The sequence below is a fragment of the Mastigoproctus giganteus genome, chromosome 8 (genome assembly GCF_048544385.1).
Source record: "Mastigoproctus giganteus isolate SK-2022 chromosome 8, ASM4854438v1, whole genome shotgun sequence".
Classification (NCBI taxonomy): domain Eukaryota; kingdom Metazoa; phylum Arthropoda; class Arachnida; order Uropygi; family Thelyphonidae; genus Mastigoproctus; species Mastigoproctus giganteus.
In genome coordinates, this window is record NC_143582.1 from 34422092 (window position 1) to 34444737 (window position 22646).

General features: G+C 36.2%; 1 protein-coding gene across 1 annotated transcript in view; it reads right to left on the reverse strand.

The window, feature by feature from the left end:
- The window catches only part of eIF1A (eukaryotic translation initiation factor 1A), a 103344-nt gene that overhangs the window by 56971 nt on the left and 23727 nt on the right, over positions 1–22646 (reverse strand). Inside the window, exon 2 of the mRNA XM_090379293.1 lies at positions 15045–15128. Coding sequence (XP_090235419.1) covers positions 15045–15128 — 84 coding nt within the window. The remainder of the gene's footprint in view (positions 1–15044; positions 15129–22646) is intronic.

Below are 22646 nucleotides of genomic sequence, written 5' to 3' on the forward strand. Positions count from 1 at the left end.
CAACCATAATACAATGTGTTTACACTTCTATGGAATCTTCAATCATATAAAAAAAAAATAATTTTCAGAATCTTCTCTTCATTCCTATTTTTAAAGCTTCGTTATTTGTTACTCCGTTCTCACTTGCGCGTATCGTGTTACCTGCAATTTGTGTGTGCCGTGTTTTTTGTTATTGATTGCTTATCTTTTTACTGTTTTAAATATTAACCCCCACCCACAAATGACATTGAACAGAAATGTCAACTAGTTTGGTTAGTATGTACATATTACAGTACGAATTAATTATTCCGATTATCATGTATATTCTTCCAATTTTCACGTATCATTTAATTTTGTTAATTGGTAAGGTAATAAAAGGTAAATTTGTGCTTAATATATCTTTGCTTTTATAGCCTGTGGATAATATTCCTCCTATTTTCGCTAATTAGAATCGCGGTTTAATAGAATTAAAATTCAATTCACAAACGTGATCACAATGACTGGCACTTACTGCACATCGTATAGCGAACGGTACTTTACTATGGTGACTCCATCGTAACGTGATTTGATTGTACAGTGAACCAATTGTAAAGGGGGAGGGGGGTACATTGTATTTTTAACTTTTTACGTGAAACTTCGAATAATTGGGGTTTGGTTTTTTTGGTTTTATTGGCGCATCAGCTACTAAGGCTATAATGCGCCAAGACCAAGACCAAGATAATTGGGGCAGCTGCTTAATCGGGCCAAAATGCACTAGTCCCGATGTGTCCCAAATAACCGGAATCGACTGTACTTCCTATCATTAAAGTTGTTTGCAAATGGTCATCCGTTAATAATGATCTGTATTACGATTTTACATATTCATTTTCGAAAATGTCTTTTCACATCGGTAAGTACTCCCAAATACAGATATAAATCCCCATGCATATGATTTTAATTGACCGTATTTATCTTCTGAAAGATATTTATAGAATTGGGTTAGATCCATTTCTTTAAACCTAACCTTTACATTTTGCAGATCAATCACTTCCAATTGAAGGTCTGATGGAAGCTCCTCAATTGTACAGCCAAATGGATTTTGAAATATGGAAATGTCTTTTGCACTTGCATCAAGATCTGAAAAACGCTGTTGTAACTGTAGTTTAAGTTCAGAAAATACATCTCCTGCGAATTTTTTTGGGAAAAGTGGATTTTGCTAATATTTGAAATTTTTTACAGCATGGAAAATGGTCAAACTTGGTTAATGTGATTTGTGTTTCAAACAATGCAAATTTTTGACGATATAACTTTATGATAGAATCGCTTCACATATGAGCACTGTTTTCCCCTGTAATTTTAAGTTAAATTCATTAAGATATCCCACGATGTCTGTAGCAAATGCTAATTTCCATAGCATTCATTGTTAGATAATAGTGGTTGTGGGCAGTTTTTCTCATTTAGAAAAATTTCTATTGCTTCTCTGAGTTAAAAAATCTCAAAATTTTTCGATTGCTGAGCCACCGAATTGCTGTATGGTAGGGCAAATCAGGATATTCGGCTTCAATCTCTAATAAAAAATCACGAAACTGATGATGGTTAAGTCCACGATAGCGAATAAAGTTAACCGCTGACACAACTGGCTCAATAACAAGTGACAGATTGAGGTGTTTCCCACAAAGAGCCTGCTGGTGAATAATACAATGAATTACTAGAGGTTTTGAACATTTAGCTTCTTCACAAGCCTTAAAGATTTGTCCAACTAATCCTTTCCCCGTTCCACACATATTTTTACCACCATCAGTTGTGACACATTTTAACTGATTCCACTGCAAATTGTACTGTGTTAGCATTTTCTCGACTTCCTTGAAGATATCTTCGCCTGTAGTTGTTCCATGCAGACTATTCATAGAAGCTAATTCTTCAGTTACCTCAAACTCAGTATTGACTCCTCGAATAAACAGCAACAATTGGGCAGTATCAGTAATGTCTGTAGACTCATCAAGAGCCAACAAAAACAACTTGAAATTTTTTGCATTGTCTTTTAATTGACTCTTGATGTGGCTCCCGATGTCCTCAACTTTTCTAACAGTTGTTCTCGCCGAAAGACTGACAGATCGAAACAAATCCATTTTCTCTGGACACATTTCTTCGGCTGCCACAAGCAAACATGATTTCATTAATTCACCATCGGTAAATGGTTTCCCTTTCTTGGCTAATAAATGAGCTATTGGTAAGTTTGCTTTAGTTACTGCTTCATTATAATTTTTTATTTTCAACGAATAAATTGTGTTGTGATGATGCATTACGTTTTAAACTTTCCAATTTTAGCTTCCGTTGATTTTCTGTGAGTTTTGAATATTGTGCCGCGTGCTTAGTTTGGTAATGACGACGTATACCGTACTCTTTTTGCACAGCTATTGTTTGTTTGTTTGTTGTTAGGTTTTTAGGAGTATTGGCAACTAAGGCCATATTGCTCCGGGAATAGGTGGTGGTCATTCCCTGACCTTTCCGCATCCTCCGTATTTGGTGGTGATGGGCTCAAACCCCAGTCTAATCAAGAAGCAGGTGCTACGCACTGCTGCACCTTCCCACCTGGCTACGGAGGCACACACACACAGCTATTGTGTCATTATATAATAAACATGATACTTTGTCATTTATTTCTATGACAAAATAATTCACGCTCCATTCAGCTTTAAAAGCACAACACTCGAAGTCCACTTTTCTCTTCATATTTGGTCTTGAGGGTGACATGGAAACAGTGGGTAATAAATAAAAGGAAAAAAAAAAAAAAAAAAAAAAAAAAGATGGCAGTGCGACGTGACAGACAATAACACATACGCCGCTAAAGCAAAACTGAGAGAAATGCTGGCAACACTTGTTCTGCGGTAGACGACAGAATGCGAATATGCAATGCCAGTAGTGCCACGTGCGGTCATTATTCTCAACTCAACTATCAGCTATTGCAGCATGTAATTTGATTTATTTTTAATTTTTTTCATGTAAAAAACAATATTAACCCGCGGGCTGGATTTGGCCAGTGGGCCGTAGTTTGCCGACCCCTGCTCTAGACTGCGGCCTGGAACGGATTACACCTAAATACATATATTTCGATGTATGCTAGAATGAACGAGGTTCTAGAACCAATTATGTTCGTTCTAGCATACCCCACTGTACTTAAAGAGGATGCACGCTTGATTTACAGAGGGTCCAAATCAGTGAGGTATTACTGTGTGTGTGTGTGTGTGTGTGTGTGTGTGTGTGTGTGTGTGTGTGTGTGTGTGTGTGTTGAAAACTAGTTATGGCTGTTTAACATAGCTTAGTAGTTTAATTTATCATCAAAATATAAGCCTAGAAGATAGTATTCTCAAGTGGCAAAGGGCAAATGACTAAGCATAGCATGTGTTCAGGGTGCATCCTGCACTTGTTGCAGAAAATAGACAATCTCTATCCATTTTTACCATCCATAACTCAGTACTATTTATTATCTTGAGTGTTCTAACCTTAAAATCTATCTGAATGCAATTTTTTTTTTTTTTTATGTGAACCCCAAACACAAGAGGTATTAGAACCTATAGTACTTAGTACCATGCTTGGGTTGGAGGTTGAGAAGACGAAAGAAGATATTTGTTGACATTGGTCTTGAACTTCTATAGATTGTAATTTTCAGGAAATACGTATGAAGGAAGGTTGTTCCAGAAAATGGCAGTTGAACGAATAAATGAGGAAGATGAAAAGTTGGTTCTGTGGGTTTGAAGTTGGACAGTAAATGGATGTTGGCGGCACGTGTTCGGACTGTTTTGAAAGAGAGAGCGGGAATTATAGAAGCCAATTCTGAAGAACAGTGTCCATCGAAGTATCTGTAGAAGAGGCATGCAGCAGAAACAGTACGTCTATGAGAAAGCGAGTGGAGAGACTCTGTTAGAGATGAATCATTAATTAACCTAACTGCCCTCTTCTGAATTGAATCAAGAAGCCTGAGAGAGGTTTTGGGGGCACCACCCCAGATTTGTGAACAATATTCCACGGCAGGGCAGATTTGCGATTTATACAGAGTGAGCAGCTGTTTGGAAGAAAAGTAACGCTGAGAGCGAAAGAGAAACCCAAGTTTTTTAGATGCAGAGGAAGCAATATTTGTAATGTGCTTGTGCCAAGAGAAATTAGAAGTCCGGGTAATCCCCAAAAGAGATATATCATTTTGCCTAGAAATCGGAGTGTCACTAAAGATAAGCATAGGAGCAGAAGAATATTTCTGCGAGATATAAGACAAGACTGAGTTTTAGAAGGGTTGAAATCAACTAAGTTGTATTTGCCCCACTGGAGAATTACTTGAAGATCGGCATTTAAGGAATTGGTAGCTTGTTGTTGTTGTTGTTGTTTGTTATTTGGTTTTTAGGAGCATTAGCAACGAAGGCCATATTGCTCCGGGAATATGCGGTGGACATTCCCTTGACCTTTCCGCATCCTCCGTATTTGGTGGTGACGGGCTCGAACCCCAGTCTAATCAAGAAGCGTGTACTACGCACTGCTGCTCCTTCCCACCTGGCTACGGAGGCACCCGGAATTGGTAGCAGATTTTCGAGAAGTTGAAGCTGATTGAGCAGGACAAAGTTTCTAAAAATGGATAGTGGAATGCAATGTGCTATCATCGGCAAAACTGTGGATAGGATTTCCAGTCAATGGAAGAAGGTCATTAATATACAAGAGGAAAGAGTGGGGGAAAGAACTGAACCTTGGGGGACACCAGCATTAGTGGAGATGTTAGAAGACAGAGAGCCATCTACCATCACCCTCAGTGAGCGATCAGAGAGAAAACTGGATAACCAATTACTAAAAACAGTTGGCAAACCATAAGATGGCAGCTTGTTTAGAAGACCTTTATGCCAAACAAGATCAAAACCTTTCAGATGTCAAGAGCAACTACTTGTGTTTCACCAAACCTTTCCATTGAATTAGTCCATAAGTGGGTAACATAAGCCAGAATATCACCAGTGGATCGACACTGATGGAATCCATACTGGCAATCGTTGATGAGACAGAAGGTTTCTAGGTAGTTTAAGAGTCGATGGTTAATTGATTTCTCCATTACTTCAGAAAGAATAGAAGTAATTGCAATGGGATGATAATCGGATGGTAGGGATTTGTCACCCTTTTTAGGAACTGGCTGGATATGAGCAAATTTCCAAGCAGAAGGAAAAACACCTTTGGAATAAGAAAGTGAAAAAAAGGCGGCAAAGAATAGGAGTAAGTTCAGGAGCACAGGATTTGAGAACAAGTGGAGAAATACCATCAGTACATGAAGCTTTCTTAGCATCAAGATTCAACAAAATCCTTCTGATATCCTTTTGATGGAAGACCACAGGAGGCATTGAATGGAGTGTGTTGGGAATGGTGGGAGGTGTTTTACCAGGATCATTAATACTTGAGCTGGAAGAAAAATGGGATGCTAGCAAGTCAGCTTTATCCTTGGCTGAAGTGGCAACAGAACCATCTGGTTTGGACAGAGGTGGGAGCAGAGATGGGCAAAAGTTGCGTCCAATAGCTTTGGCAAGAGACCAGAACGCTCGGCTACCATTAGGGCAAGAAGCAAGTTTTGTACTCTTAGCCTGTTCAAACTCTAGTTTGGGCTGATTAATAACTGCTTTACAATTGTTGCGAGCTTTGGTGTATGCAGAAAATGAAACTGAAGAATTAAAAACAAGCCAATTACGATATGCAACATTCTTCTCTTGAACAGCCTTAGCACATTTATTGGAAAACCAAGGTTTCGATAAAGGACAAGATTTTAAAGTGGAGTGTGGGATAAAGGATTCCATTCCTGCAAGAATAATTTCACTGACACGATCTGAGCAATCGTTGACATCAGAAGTTTTGAAACAGTAATCCGACCAAGGAAAAGAAGAAAAGTCTTGCAGGTCGTCCCATTTTGCATTCTTGTAATGCCAAACAACACGAGGTTGGGAATAGCCATGAGATAAAGGTTCCATTGGAGAAGAGGCAATCACCAAGTTTGATCTGAAGTGCCTAAAGGACCTCTCACTTCGACTGTGTGCTTAAAAGGGTTGTTTGTGAGAAAAAGATCAAGCGTATTGGCTGTATGATTAGGATTGTCCGGTATTCTTTTAGGCCAATGAACAATCTGTGCTAGGTCATTAGTAATTGCAAAAGCCTCAGTATCTCGACCTGCTGGGTTGGTGTGACTAGAAAACGGAAGCCAGCTGAAGTTGTGACCATTAAAATCACCAAGGAAAATTACCTCACTGTTAGGAAAGTTGGACTGGAGAAAGCCAAGTTGCAAAGAGAGGGAGTCAAACAGCTCCAAGTGATTGGTGGAGTTGGGAGAACGGTAGAGACAACAGATGAATTTGACACAATGAGGTAGAGAGATTTTAAGCCAGAGAAGATCAAAGAGAGGAGATTCCAAATTGCCACGTCACTGACAGGGAATATCAGAACGGACATATGCACAAGTACCACCTTTGAGGCGAAAGGAATCATACAGCGATTAATTTGGGCATCTGAGATGAGCAGTAGTTGAATCAACCGATAACTGAGATTCTGTCAGAAAAAGTACATGGGGTTTGGCAGACTGCAAGTGGAAATGGGCATCGTTGATATTAGAATTGAGACCACGTATATTTGTGAAATGGATTAGGAAGTGTTTGGGAGGTTTATATCTTTTCGTAGATAAGCTTGCTCTATTAGTTTGACAATTCGTGGTGTATTCAATAGTAAGAAAAAGTGGATGGGACATGCTGTATGAAGTAATAAAATTTTTGGATATGGCTTACACATGGTAAGAATATACCCAGATCCTTGGCATAACGTGGCCTCGACAATGCTTCCCGCATACACACTACTCGGACTCCCTCCAGTCACTATCTGGCAGAGTAGAGTAGAGGTGGCAAGATTATACACTAGCTGATCCGGAAGCCTCCTAGAGAGTTACCAATAGGTTTGGTCCGGTGTACTAACTAGCGGCCGGCCTACGAACACTGTTTTAGAGCTGTACCCTCGAAATGTAAGGAATATTGGATCTCGCCACAATGTTCATCGTAACCTCAAATGTCATCAAGCATACTGCATGATGGAAGAGGTGGGGAAGGGTTGACCGGAACTTAGCTCTAGAGACTAAATATGGGTTCCACCACTTCAAGCCTCCAATAAGCAGAGTGGTAGTATTGCACCGGTTGATGAGAGCATCTACCACCTAGTACTGCCTGGTAACATAGAGGGGCGGCATTCCCCCATGTGGTGTGGGCGCCACACCTTGACCCCTGCTTACGTTGGTTCACACCTGGGTGGTCACCCACCAGGTACTTGTGCATGGAGGTTATACCCAGGATTACTAACAGTCCCACCATCGTGACGGTGCAAGCAGAGGATTTGGCTGTCATGGACTTCGCCAAAATTGGGTCCATTGACTTGAGTGTCACTCGAATATCAGTTCCATCAACGTTTTAGACTCCCAGGTAGCAAGTACAGCTTGTCTGGCATATCTGAGAGAATGTCTGTGACAACCTCAAGGACCATCAAAAATTAAGCCTAGAAGATAGTATTGTGTGTGTGTGTGTGTGTGTGTGTGTGTGTGTGTGTGTGTGTGTGTGTGTGTGTGTGTGTGTGTGTGTGTGTGTGTGTGTGTGTTGAAAACTAGTTATGGCTGTGTTTAACATAGCTCAGTAGTTTAATTTATCATCAAAAATTAAGCCTAGAAGATAGTATTCTCAAGTGGCAAAGGGCAAATGACTAAGCATAGCATGTGTTCAGGGTGCATCCTGCACTTGTTGCAGAAAATAGACAATCTCTATCCATTTTTACCATCCATAACTCAGTACTATTTATTATGTTCAGTGTTCTAACCTTAAAATCTATCTGAATGCAATTCAAATAAGTCATGTACAAATTTATTTAAAATAACTGTGTTAATCCTTAAGTACCACTTGAAAGTGCATATCATCCAGATGATTGAAAACAACCCATTAAAATTAAAAATTTAATAAATAATCTTCAAGCATCATGAGATGTGATCAAAAAGTTCCATGACAGAAAATGAAGCTTACTGATGATCTGAATGGATTTCCTTTGAAATAGTCTCCTTGAAATAGTCTGTATGCCCCAATTCAAACTTCAGGTTGCATTCCTGATAGATTTTCTTTGGAATTGCTAATAGTTCCTGTGTTGCATTATTCTGAATTTGTAGAAAACTACCTTTGCCCTTAAGTTTTCTGTGTGTGTGTGGGGGTGAGATACCTCAAGGAGCTAAATTTGAAGAGCATTGCAGGTGGGGAATCATAGCAATAGAATACATCACAAGAAATTTTTGAATGAAAAGCACCGACTGTGCAGGGATGTTGTCACAATGCAAGCACCAATTCCCTGTAACAACTTTTCTGGTCATTTTATCAGATCACGAACACAAGTGAGTCATTGATTTCAGAAGTTGAAGGGTGACCGAAGTGAGGATGACCTTCAACAGACAAGTCTTTGAATGACACATAGCACCTTCTCTGAATAGCATTGTGCATGCTATTCAGATAAAATGGCCAGATCGCAGAAGAACAGTTGCGTAAGATTCTTCTTTCACCATGCTGAACACTGACCTGAGAGTCAAAACATACAATAAGCACAAATCTTCAAATTTGACTGACATTGTCCTTGCAGAGAAATGAGTCTTCCACAGAGAAGATTGGGCCTTTGTTTCCAAGTCACAGATATGCATATACTATTTGTCATTAGTAATGATGAAAGAAACAGTGTGGGTCAAGATCAGCATGCTGATAAAGATCCTCATGTGCAAGAACTCACTGTCTTCTGTGATCAGTGAGGATGCAAGTACAAAATTGGCAGAAACACACATTTCCAAATTTTGCATTAAAACTGACTAACAAGTTCCATAAGAAATACCAATTTCACTAGCAACTTTGCAGATAATTAAACATTTATCACTCCTTAATCAGATCATAAACACAAGTGAGCCACTGGTTTTTGAAGTTGAAGGGTGACCAAAGTGAGGATGATCGTCAACAGACAAGTCTGAATGACACATAGCACCTTCTCTGAAAGCCATTTCTGCTACTAAAAATCACTCATTTTAATGCTTTAATGCTCATGCAATGAAACAAAACTATTTCGGACAGCCTGAAGATAAATATAAGATTCATATGTTACTATGTCTAGACGAGTCACTGTACATGTTGAAACAAGTTGAAAGTCACTATGGCAGCACGTCAAGATATAAAATTAGTCCCAGGCCCTGAACTTTGCTTTTATCATTTTATTATTCCCAAATACAGTGAAAAAAAATAACATATTTTTAATAATGATTTGGAAATCAGAATTTCTCTTAATGAATCAGGCTCCGATAATGGGACTCTTCATACTGCAGGTATGATCATGAGCCCCAAAACAAATTATGAAAAAAAAAAAGTAGTGTTCAAAGAACTGGTAATTTCGTAATGGAAACTGGAAAAAGTGAATACTGTATATACTCGTATCTACTGTACATCCTACTATAAAGTGACCAGACATTCCACATTATGCGGGACAGCCCCAGATTTCAGTTCTTTGCCCCGCATTGTAAACTGTCAAGGATTGGACATGAAACCCCTGTACTTATATCATGAATCACAGTTTTGCATTTTTTATTTTATTCTGCATCCTTGCGACATCTTTTGTCTCACAGATGGTGCTTCCTGACCACAGTCATCTCACATCTTGTCATTTGTGATTGAAGTTTGTGGTTAGAAAGTTAGATTAATTGTTTATTGGCTGCAGTTTTTGCATGATAATTGTAACTTTGGACAACAAAAACAAATACGTATGTATTAATTGCATTACGTTGATTTGTATTTTGAAAATGAAAGTAATATTAAATCTAAATTCGAAATTTTAAAAAATAATAACAATTTCAGATTTATCTGCCACGTCGAAGAAACAATACTGTAAATCAGGGGTGGCCAACTTAATTTGTGATGCGATCTACTTTTTTTTTTCAAAATGTGCCGCGATCTACCATCTCAAGAGTTTCATCGCACATGGTTAAAAAAGTTAATCAACACATATTGAAAAATGTTTATAAATTTTAAAATTAAACACAATTCAGAATTCTTATTTTAAATGCACAAGTATTTAAATTTTTAATATATGTGAAGTTCATGTCATCTGCCAACCTTTCAAAATCAGGGATGTACTGTGATAAGGCCAACCGTAAAGAATCTTCGGTATGCAAGTCTGTAAGAGTAGAGCGATTCTTCGTCTTTGTTTGTTTCAAATACGAAAAGGCCGATTCACATAGATACGTGGAACCAAACAGGAATTTAAAAGTTTACTGCATTTTTTTTACAGTTGGGTACTTTTCTCGGCAAACATATTTCCAAGTCTTTTTTTGATGATCTCAAAGCCTCCAAGCCTCATCCTTTTATATATATTTTAAATTCGTCACGATCTACCGAAAATAAACCAGCGATCCACTGGTAGATCGCAATCGACTTGCTGGCCATCCCTGCTGTAGATTTAAGATGAATTAAAAGAAGAATTTGGTTTCATCAAAAAATTCAAAATTGAGCACAATGTACACTGCAATACCTGTAACAGGGAGTTTTGGATTGTGTTGAGAGGAAAGAATGACATCACAAGGCATATTTCTTCTGACAAGCATAAACAGGCATTATCAGCTGCAGCTTCTTCAACAAAATTATTTTCGAAAAGTTGAATTCGGATCCAAAGAAAAAGAATTGGCAATTGAATAATGCCTCAGCATTCACATATGTGAATGCTGAGGCAGTATTCACGTATCATACTATTTTCATAATCAAACATTTAGATCAGTGGATTGTACAACCACACTTATTCGTAAATTATTCGACCAAAAATTTACCTGTGGTCGTACAAAAACCAAAACAATTATATATATATAAAAAGTACTTGCATCTTATACAATTTTTCAACTTTTGAAAACTTCAGAAAAGTTGTTGATTTTATAACAATATTTACGGATACATCAAACCATAGACATTAAAATATATCCCTTTTTAATATATTTTTTTGACTACAAAGTAGGGGTGCAAATAAAACTCATGGATTTTGTACCTCTCCCAGGAGAAACATCTGAAATAATTACACTCAACTGTAGAAATAACAAAAAAGAATAATTTAGAAAATAAACTTCTAGCAGCTTGTGCTGACAATGCTAATACAAACTTTGGAGGTCTTCTTGAAAAGGAACAAATGTTTCTAATAAGCTAAAGAACCATCTTCAGAAACCAATTATTGGAGTAGGTTGTGCTGCACCTGCAGAGCACAATACTATTCAATCAGCAGCAGATCAACTTTCTATTCTTATTGAGGGCATCATAGTCAAAATTTATAGTCAATTTTATATATTTATAGTAAAGGGAGAGTTATCAAAAGAAATCTGCAAAAATGCAGAAGTGGAGTGCATGTGCTTACTAGGATACAGTAAGACCAGAAGGCTGGCTTTGATGCCTGCGATTGAGTTTTAAAACTGTATTTACCTCCAAAATCTTATTTCTTATTCATCAACAACTGTCCAAGGATGCTGCTAAGTTTTATTGAAGATGATCTCTCAGAAGTATGGATGTATTTCATGCACAGTCAGGCAGCAATATTCCACAGTGAAGTGGAATATTGCTGCCTGTATTGCTGCCCATATTGAAGACAATAAAAATACAATTATGGAAGTTTTTGAAGAGATAAATAGTTTAAAATTCAAATTAAAAGAAAGAATGGATATGCAGTATCTACCACTCATTGTACATAATCAGTTAACAAATTTAGAAGAAAATGGTTGCTCCAAAAGAAAATTACTTCATTTCCAACATGAACAGTTTTTATGGGAACTGTATCCAATATTTAGAACTCCACTTAACACATTTTCAAAATATTGATTGTTTTAGATGGATCAATCTTAAAATTTGTGTTAATTGACAATGTGTGGAAAAAAGTTTTGAATACATTTCAACATACGATAAAATGAAGTTAACTGATGCGGATGAAGAAGAAAGTGGACTTTTTGATGAGATATCATATTTAAAAAAATATGCTGATGATTCAAAAATAAAATGGAATGACAAAAGAATACCAGCAGATATGAGGTGGGTTGAAATATTTAAACATTTGACAAGGGACATAATGCGGGCATGTGAAAAAGAGTAACTGGATTTGCATTATGTTTGGAGGGTTCCAATGGTGCAATGGAGTTTTTTTCAGTAGTAAATAATTTAAGTTGTGGACATCAGAAAAGACAACTGACCACAGAAATGCTGAAAGCGATACAAGTTAAGTGCAATTTTGCTAATTCTTATGAAGAATTTTATGAAGAAATTCACTCCACAGAAAAATATAATTATATCATTTAATTTCTATTGTTAGATGGAGTATGTATTTTTATTATTATTATTTCACAAAAATACCTATAATATTTTTTCACATATCTGTTTTATTTCTGTGAAATAAAACATATGTGAAAAAAAAAAAAAAAAAAAAAAAAAACCACAAATATAGGCTATATTTATTTTTTTTAAGAATTGTGATATTTTATTTAATAAGTTTAGTTCAAAGAAGTATATCCATTTAATTTATATTTTGTATGTGAATATTTTTTTATAAATAAAAAAAATGTGTAATTGTTTTTTTTTTTTTTTTTTTGGGGGGGGGGGGGTTTGAAAAATCGATGTCCCACGCTGGAATACTAAGGTTCTGGTCATTTTATCTTACTAGCATATTTTCAATTAGTTAAAAACTGTGTATATTTGGTTTAATTTATATATATATATATAAAACCATAAAAATAAATTAGAATAAAAATTAAAAATAATGCCAGCGGCACGGCAAGACAAGAGCGAAAATAGTCAAAATTAAACATAACGATTCCCTGACTATTATTGGCCTTGTGGTCCTCTGTTGAGATGAGGCGTAATGGTCAGTCTATTTTTGTTTTATTTTATTGTAGTGGTTTACATCTTGGTTGGCGATATTTCATATAAATTTGGACCTGGTGCCCCGTTAAATTTCTATTTAATTGGCTTTCGAAATTTAATGAATTGCATTTTATTATCCTTACATTTAGATGTTCTAAATTATCTTTGAGTTTCTGCTGCAATATTTTTATTCTTGTTACCCCTCTCTTCCCCCCCTGTAGGTTTGATCGTTATGTTTAATTTTAACTATTTTCGCTCGTCTTGCCATGGCATTATTTTTATTTTTAATGGTTATATTTCAAGCATCATGTAGAGGAATATGCTTTTTGCTGCCTCTGATGTTTGCTGTACATTTGTTATTATGTAAGATTCAGTTTCCAACTATTTTAAATGTTATTCAAATATATATTCAGTATTTGGTTGTAATGTAATTTTGTAAACAACAGGACTCATTAGAAACTAATTACTCATGGCAAAATTAGTAAATCAGTAAGACTGATGTAAAAAAAATAAAGTGCAGCCATTATCAACCCACTGCAGGATGGAAGCCTCCTCAACAATTCATGCTGAGGGAAATGGCCCATAATCTGCCACGCTGGTCCAGTGCGGGTTGGCAGATCGACCGTATTCAGCAGTCAGGGGCTTGAACCCCGGTCTGCTCAAAGAGCGTGTGCTACTGCACTCCTGCTCCTGCCCACTCGGCTACAGAGGCCAAGACTGAAGTAATGGGGACCAAAAGAAAAAATTATGGTTGATAAAAAGTTAAGATTATTGAAAGAATTAAGAGAAGTGAAACAAAATGCAGTATATTTCATGAGTGTCGAATTCTACAAGGAACAATCTGCAGTTGGATGAAAGAGGAAGAAAAATTGCATTCGTACACAGGCTTCACAGAAGTAGGCCTCCCAAGAAAAAAAAAAACGACTTTGTGAAAACAGCGATGTGGACCAATACTTATACAAGTGGTTTCTACAAAAATTGTAGTGAAGGAGTACCGATAAATGGGGTAATTTTGAAAGCACAGGCACCTAAACTACTTGGTGGAGATGATGACACATTTAAAGCTTCTGAAGGGAGGCTTTAGAAATTAAAGGCCCATCGTGGGAGATCCCAGGTTAGTCTTGTAGGCAAATTTGGTGACATTACAACAGCAGAAGCATTTCCTGAATTCCTGCATAATGTGATTCAGGATAGTGAATTCAGAGGTGAACAGTTGCAACAAAATGGTGCTGTACTATAAACCTTTCCCTGACAAGTCACTGGATATTAAAAATGCACCCAAAAAGCTGACATGAAAACTGAGAGAGAGAGAGAGAGAGAGAGAGAGAGAGAGAGAGATACTGTGCACAAACAAGACTGGAATTAACAAGCTATTGTGCATCAGTAAAAGTCAAAGTCCCCAGTGTTTTAAGTAGATCAACACAAAATTTATACCTGTGATTTATAAAAATAGTTCCAACCTTTGGATGACGAATGATATTTTTGCTTCGTGATTTAAAAGTGAGTTGCTTTCCAAAAAAACTTGAAGAAAAGGCTGTGATAACATTGGATTAATGCCCAGCTCATCCTTCGGCTGATATCCTGAAATCAAAAGATGGCAAGTTCAGAGTCAAGTTTCTGCCAAACAACACAACTGCACTAATTCAGCCCATGGATCAGAGCATTACTCGAGCCTTCAAAGCCTACTACTGTGGTAAGCTACTTGCTGGTATTATGAACTCAGAAATTAAAGTCCTAGAAATTCAGAAAGCATTAACACTGAGAGATGTTGCATATAATATTCAATTAGCATGGGAGAAAGTAAGCTCAACAGCAACTGAAATCTGCTGGAAAAAATGCATTGGAAAAGACAAGTTCACTAATAATAACCTTGAATTAGCAGCATTTTCAGAACAAGAAGTAAATGGCCTGGCTACTTGGACTGAGGTGGATGCAGAAGCTCCAGTTGCACATTACCTGAGTGAGGAAGAAATCACAGCCTCTGTGAACAGTGGAAAGACAATTGGCAAACAGAAGGCCAGTGACACAGGAAATGAGTCAGATGATGTGGATGACTCGTGACACAGGTGTGTGTGTGTGTGTGTGTGTGTGTGTGTGTTAATAACAGCGCATCACTATGTGAAAACACTAATATTCTTAAAATTTTACCTTGTCCATCTTCTTTAAATACTAGTTCTCTTTTTTCAGTTTCATTTTCATTCTTTCCTCTTCTCCTGTTTTTGCCTCCCTTTCCTAAATAAAATATTAGTACAGAATGGAATATCAGTTCCAATTATATCTTTTTAGGGGGGGAAAGTTTTTTTTACATGACATCTAATGATGTCAACAGTATGTTTAAAATGCAAAACTTTAACACCTAAGTGGATGAGAAAGAAATGCCATACATCTGTGAATTCCAAAAACAGTTTGGTACAGTTTAATTAAATTAAAAAATTAACTTCTATAGAATTAAGAGATAAATAAACATGCATACTTGAATTAGTGATTTCCTTATCCTTTTGGTTTTTGTTTTACAAAAGCTGTAAAACATGCATAATTGGAATCTAAAAGAATCCAACTATGCGTGTTTTACAGCTTTTTCCCCCCCAAGTTGATTTTAAAAAACATCTAGTCAAATCACTCCATCAACTGATTAGAATGAGATAAAAAGTTTTCAGTTATTTCATAATAACATTAATAATGAAAATTTATCGAAATGGCTACTATCCATGGTTATAATTACAATAATATAACTGTTTTCTTTATCTGGTTAATGCAAAACCAATCAGATTATTCCGTATGAGAATGATCTAGCACAGGATAATCCCTAATAAGAGATATATCATCATGTTTGTAAATATGGGTATCACTCTTTTTTGTGAAAATCTTCACCCCAATGGAGAACTACCTGGAGATCTGCATTTAAGGAACTGGTGATAGATATTTGAGAAGTTGGAGCTCTTTGCACAGAGAAAACTTTCTCATACTGGAAGATGGAAAGCAGTGTGCTTTCATCAGCAAATCTTTGGATATGATTTCCAGTTGGCAGAAGGTCCTTAATATACAAGTGGAAAGGAATGGGAGAAAGAACTGAACTTCGGTGCATATTAGCATTAGTTATAAAGTTAAGGACAGAGAGAGAGAGAGAGAGAGATTAATTTCTATGGTAAGAAAAAGTTATGGGATTCATGAATGGAATTATACAAGAAACACAACACGGATTTGTTAACCCTTGGTAGCACCCTCAAATGGAACACAGCCACTAGGTGGCATCCACAATATAATTTTTTTTATTATTATTATAAACAAAATTAATTTAACTTTTTTGGTGAATTGAAAATGTTATTTTATCAATTATGATTTACATAAATTATCCCACTTTTTTTTGTAATTACTTGTGATGAATGCAATTTTTTTTATACTTGTCTTCTGTCATACCCATCACCCTCAAATGTCAGCTTTTCATATGGCAAATCGCCCATGGAAAAGTAATTTTCATAAAAATACACACAACAGATATAAGAGAAAAATTTAATATACCATTGGTGCAGATATATTACCTAACTCCAAAAAAAAAAAAAAAAAAAGATAAACAAAAACAAAAATTTTATTGATAAAAAAAAAAAAAAAAAAAGAAATTTAAAATGCTGCAACATCATTAAAAAATGGTGTAGAAAGATATATGGGATGATCTGACTTGTATTTCCAAATTTAAAATAATAATAGAAAAACAAAACAAATTAGTTAATATATGCAGGGTGCTACATTTCAGGTGCATTCAATTATTTTCTTAAATTAATTGAATTTTTTTTTTCATTTTCTGTGATTAACAGAAGTGAAAATTAAATACAGTTCTCCACTTATAAATTAATTACTAAGATTATAAATATAGAACACTTAATAAAACTACAGTTTTACATTCTCCTAAACCTAGCCATTCAGTTTAATTACATCTGTATACTCTTCTTTTTTTTGAAGTCTCTCTCTGCACACACATTGTATAAGTTATATAGTACGTTGATGTATTAAATTTATGGGCTAATTCCATTGCAGTGGCTTGTTGTTGTTATTTTAGTTTTTAGGAGCATTAGCAACTAAGGCCATATTGCTCCGAGATATGGGGTGGTCATTCCCTGACCTTTCTGCATCCTCCGTATTTGGTGGTGACGGGCTCGATCTAATCAAGATCGAGTATAATCGACCCCGGTATAATCAAGAAGCATGTGCTATGCATTGATGCTCCTTCCCACCTGGCTACGGAGGCGCCTATTGCAGTGGCAACAAATACACTATGTCCATAATATAATATATATATATATATATCCCCTGCTTAACACTGATAATTCATTCCAGGAAAACAGAGTGCTAAGTGAATCTGCGATAAGTGAGCGCCGCATTCCCATAAGGTAACATATGTATTTGTGAGTTGCGGTCGGTGCCATAGGATATTTCCTAATCAATAATAAACGGTAGTGAAAATATGCACAAATGTCAGTCAAAATATTTAATATTCAAATATTTGTACACAAAATATTCTGCATTACATAGTATATAATTAGGTGGTAACTACTTAAGTATCAAAATTAAACTTAAAATTCCAATTAAAATCATGAATTTAATTGATCTAAATTGATTTAATTTAGTTGATGAATTTAATCATGAAAAATGTGTCGATTTTGGGTTGAACTTTGGCCCTCTCCAAATAAAATAAAAGGGTATTAATTTTAAATCCCCCGCAGCGTTACCACCCAACAATAAAGTCAACCGATACTTCGCCACTTTGAAACCTGGCATGTTTTTTCTTCTTTCAATATGAAACTTCTTTTAGGCATTTGTTTCCACAAAAGTCCTGCTTCATCTATGTTAAAAACTTGTTGAGAAGTATAACACATAATATCCCTTTTCAATAATTTTAACAAGTTCTTTTTTGAAAGTTTCGGCTCCTTCTGCACTTGCAGCTTCTCCCTAGATTTTAAATCTATTAAACCAGCCCTTACTAGTTTTAAATGGTTCCACATTTTTCTTCAGATCATCATATTGGCTAATCTCTCTCTCTCTTTTTTTTTTAATAATATTTAACTTAACTGAATTCTGCACTGGATATTATCTTCAATAAAATTAGTCTTTCCATTTCAATCCTAATAGCCAGCTTAGCCCTAGTTGCTTGCAGTGGAACAGCTATCTTTCCCGTTGCTAAAATTAATTCTTTATTTTTTTTTATAATTGTTCTTACAGTTAAACTTGCAAGTCCTAAATTATGGCACACATCCACTTGTCTTTGACCGGAATCGATTCGCTTCAAAACGTCTAATTTAATTTTCAAATTCAGGTCTTTTTCTTACATTTATATTCTTCATACTGCGTCCAGATGTTGTTGCTTTTTCATTCTTATCGGCCATTATTAACTCTTCGAAAATGTAACTGCGTTGGTAGCATAATTACGATACAATGTTCAAGTAAACTGTCCGTTTCGCACGATGTCTAATACAGTACTGAGTGATGACTAGACTTCGGATAAATGCATATAACGCAAATATTTCAAGCAATATACTTGATCATTTTTTTAAAATGTTGATCTCCGAATTACGTAACAAGTCACCGTACTGCAATTAAATTAGCGTGCGAGAAAATTTCACTGAGCGTGGGAAACGTTTTAATGCCGTTTTGCTATTCATTTTCAAGCTATCGACTCCATCAAATGAAACAATTTCGATAAATATGCCAAAAATGCAATCTGTAAAAGAGCATTATAGTCAGATAGGGGTTATAATATAATAATAGCGTTACAGCGAATCAGCGTAAAGCGAACCGCGTTATAACGGGGGCATGCTGTACCATGTTATTTTGTTAATGTATGTATTAGTTCATGGGGAAAATTATCATAAAAGACATACCTAGATAAATCTATGGAGAATGCATTGGTGAAATATGTTACATTTACACAAAGGATAAACATTTTTTTGCATACACCTACAATTTAGGTGATGTCTTCTGGGGTCCATCACCAAAACTAAAAGGAACAATGATAAGGGGTTCTCTGTTTCTGTAATGATCAATATGCACTATTGATCAATGATTTTTTTTTTTTCTTTCTTTTCACTATTGATCAATTGAACCAATGATCAATGTGCACTACTGCCATAGTGCATACTGATCATTACAGAAACATAGAACCTCTTATCATTGTTTATCCTTTCAATTTGGGTGGTTGACCACAGAAGAAGTCACCCAAATTGTAGGTATACAGCAATAAGTTTTGTATATTATCCTTTGTGTATAAGTAACATGCTTCACCTATGAGTTCTCCATAGATTTATCTAGGTATGTCTTTTACAATAATCTTCCCCATAAACTAATATATACATTTAACAAAATAATACAGTGTATATATCCCTTCAAGCGACACCATGTTCATGAGTCTTACACAACAATATACACAAAGCATGCAGGGACTGTCTAAAAGCTAACAATACTGCATTAAAACTACAATTTAATCTATGACTTTCTTTTTTATATAAAAATTGTATGGGAAAAGAAATAGTAATTGGTGGATTCCTATCTTATGTCTAATTTTAGTGAAATTTGGAATGGATCGACAAATCTTTCTACATGAACCAAATAATTTTTTGTGAAAATCCATCCACTGGGAGATGAGTTGTCACATGTGGATGGATGGAGTGTGTGTGTGTGTGTGCGCGCGCGCGCATGTGATGGATGTATATATACGATGGATCTGATCAAATGAAAAGTTCGTGGCCTGAGTATGAAGGGTATATTTTTGAGGAATCTGGTAGTGTCACTTTTCAACATAGCCCTCTTGGAGTCAATACACTTTTGCCATTGATGCTGTAATGTGTTGATTACAGCTACAAAGAAAAATTTCTCTTGGGCCTCCAGGAATACATCCACTGCAGAAATACCATCACTATCAGTGGGAAAATGGATGCCAGACAGTTATTTTTCAAATTAGGAAATAGGTGAAGGTCCCATAGTGCTAGATCTTGAACAGGGAGGTTGTTTCAAGATTTCAAAGCCACACTTAAGCAGTGCATCCATTGCAATGACAAACTCATGAGCAGGCGCATTGTCCCGGTGGAACAAGACTCCTTTTCTGAGTTTTCCTCAGCATTTGTCTTTAATGTTTTCATAGAAACATCTCACAAGGTCTGTGTAATAAGCCCCTGTGACTGTCTAGCCTTTCTAAAAATAATCCACTAATGATCCATCAGCATCCCAAAAAACCTATGCTATCACCTTGCTAGCAGAAGAGCTGTGTTTTCACTGTTTGGGCTGCTTCTCTGTCTCTGGCTGAAAGTGATGGGCCCACATCTCATCCATAGTTGCAGACCTTGCAAGGAAATTTGCCTGATCCACTTGAAAACAATACAAACGTTGACTTAACGACTATAGTGCATTTTTGATCTGCTATCAACATTTCAACCCTCATTCTGACACCTTTTTCGCAGTGAGAACTTCTGTTATTATGTGGTATATACATTCAGATGAGATAGTGGTAGTAATGGCAAATGATATAAGAAAGCACACTTATATAGCATCAGCCAAAAAAAAAAAAAAAAAAAAAAACCAGTTCACCATCCATACCCACCAAGAATTTGTCTAGTTTTCCCTTGAGAATCGTGGAAGTGGATGGGTTGAATTTATTCAAACCATCCACTTCCACAACAACAGATGGAACCCTGTTCTAACCCAAGACACTGGCAATGTACCATACTCAGGCCACAAACAAATTTTTCAAACATCACTTGTATATGTATATATGCGAATGTGCTTGAAAAAGGTGATAGAAAATCATGTGGCAACCAAGAGTTAAAGAAAATTGTGCCTTAATAATCTGATAACTTATGAGGTTGTCACAAAAGAATAACAAAGGATAATTCTGATACAGTATATTTAAACTTTAGTAGGGTTATTGATAATATCCCAAATGAACAAATTCTGTCCAAAATGGAACGATTTGCTATTGGTATAAAACATTAGTTAAGTGGTAGAAGACAAAACACAGGTAGTTATAAATGGCTGTTGCTTTGAATGGACTGTACATCTCAGGCAGATTTCCACAGGTTTCAGTACTGGGTCGTTTGTTGTTTCTGATGTTTGTTAATTACACTGATAAACGTATAACATGGTTGATGTCCAAGTTTCCTGATGATACAAAGACTGGGAGCATGGTGACAATAACCAAAGTATGCATGCTGCCTGAAAAAGACCTAAAAAATTATTCAATTGGTGAAAGATAGCAATTAAAGTACAACATTGGGAAACATAAGATTCTACATTTGGTAATAGTAATTCCAGGTTATCTTGCCACTTGAGGCAAAAAACTTAAGGCAGTTGGCAATGAAAAAGACTTGTGAATAACTAAATACGATAGGAAATTCTCTCAACAGTTTAGATAGACTGCTAAGACAGCATATGGTATTTCATTGATGGTGTACAGGAATCCTGCTAGAAGGAGCAAATATAATTATTCCACTGTATGAAGTGAGGGTTGGCAATCATTTCCACCATTTGGGCTACTTTAAAAAGAAACAAGGTCTTGAGACCGACATATCGCAATTTTTTTTACCAACATATTTAAATAATATATGCAGGTTGTAGAACTATTATTATTATTAGTAGTAGTAGCAAATAATGTAAGGGAGAAAGCATATACAGCAATACCCACATCATCTGTCCATTCCTCTAATAATGTCTAATTCGTCTTTAAATGTATTCAAACTACCCACTACCATACAAAACCAAATGTAGTTTATGCCAACGATCAATTACGCTGTAGCTGAAAGCAAGTTGGCATATATCTATCCTGCACACATCCTTTTTCAATTTATGTCCCCTTGCATGTGTTGTCTGAGAGAGAAAAAATATCATCTATTTAAAGCCTTAAACACTTCGGTCAGATCTCCTTGCAAGTGGCTAGTTTCCAAGCACTGCAATTTCAATACTGACACAAGCACAGAGATCAGTTTGGGATAACCTAAATTTGTAATTTCTCATTTAGTGATCCGTGTCAAATAAGAAGTGTGCAGATCCATAGAGAACCAGGTTTTGATTTTCTTGCTTGACATGAAGGTAACATTCTGTATTTATGAATGATATTGATGATGGTATATCAGGCTTAAATGTCCAAGTTTGCAGATGATAGGAAGGTCGGCAGGATTGTTAATGACACTAATGACAGTACGCTGCTGCAAAAAGATCTAGAAAAGTTGGGCAGATGGAGGTGGTAACTGAAGTTTAACATTGACAAATGTAAAGTACTGCACATGGGAAGCAGTAACCCCAGAGTAATGTATCAACTGTGTGGTACTACACTGACAGTGGTAGAGAATGAAAAGGACCTGGGGGTAATTCTGCAGGCAGATATGAAGTTTTCTGAGCAGTGCAGAGAGTCGGCAAGAGTAGCTCATGGTGTCTTGTCAATGATATACAGGAATTTTTCTAGCAGGGATAAGGAGGTGATTATCCTGTTGTACAAGGCAATGGTCAGGCCACACCTTGAGTACTGTATACAGGTCTGGAGGCCTCATTTTAAGAAGGATGTAGAGCTGCTGAAATGAGTACAGAGAAGGGCAACAAGATTAGCGAATGGAACAAAGAGTTGCTCTTACGAAGAAAGGCTTAAGTTTTGCAAATTACAGTGCCCGGAGAAACCATGTTAACTGATTCTTCACCATTTTTTCTAAAGTTTTACCTAGACAGCTAGTGAGTGCAATAATTCTATGGGTTTGAATGGTCCTTCCCAGGTTTTGG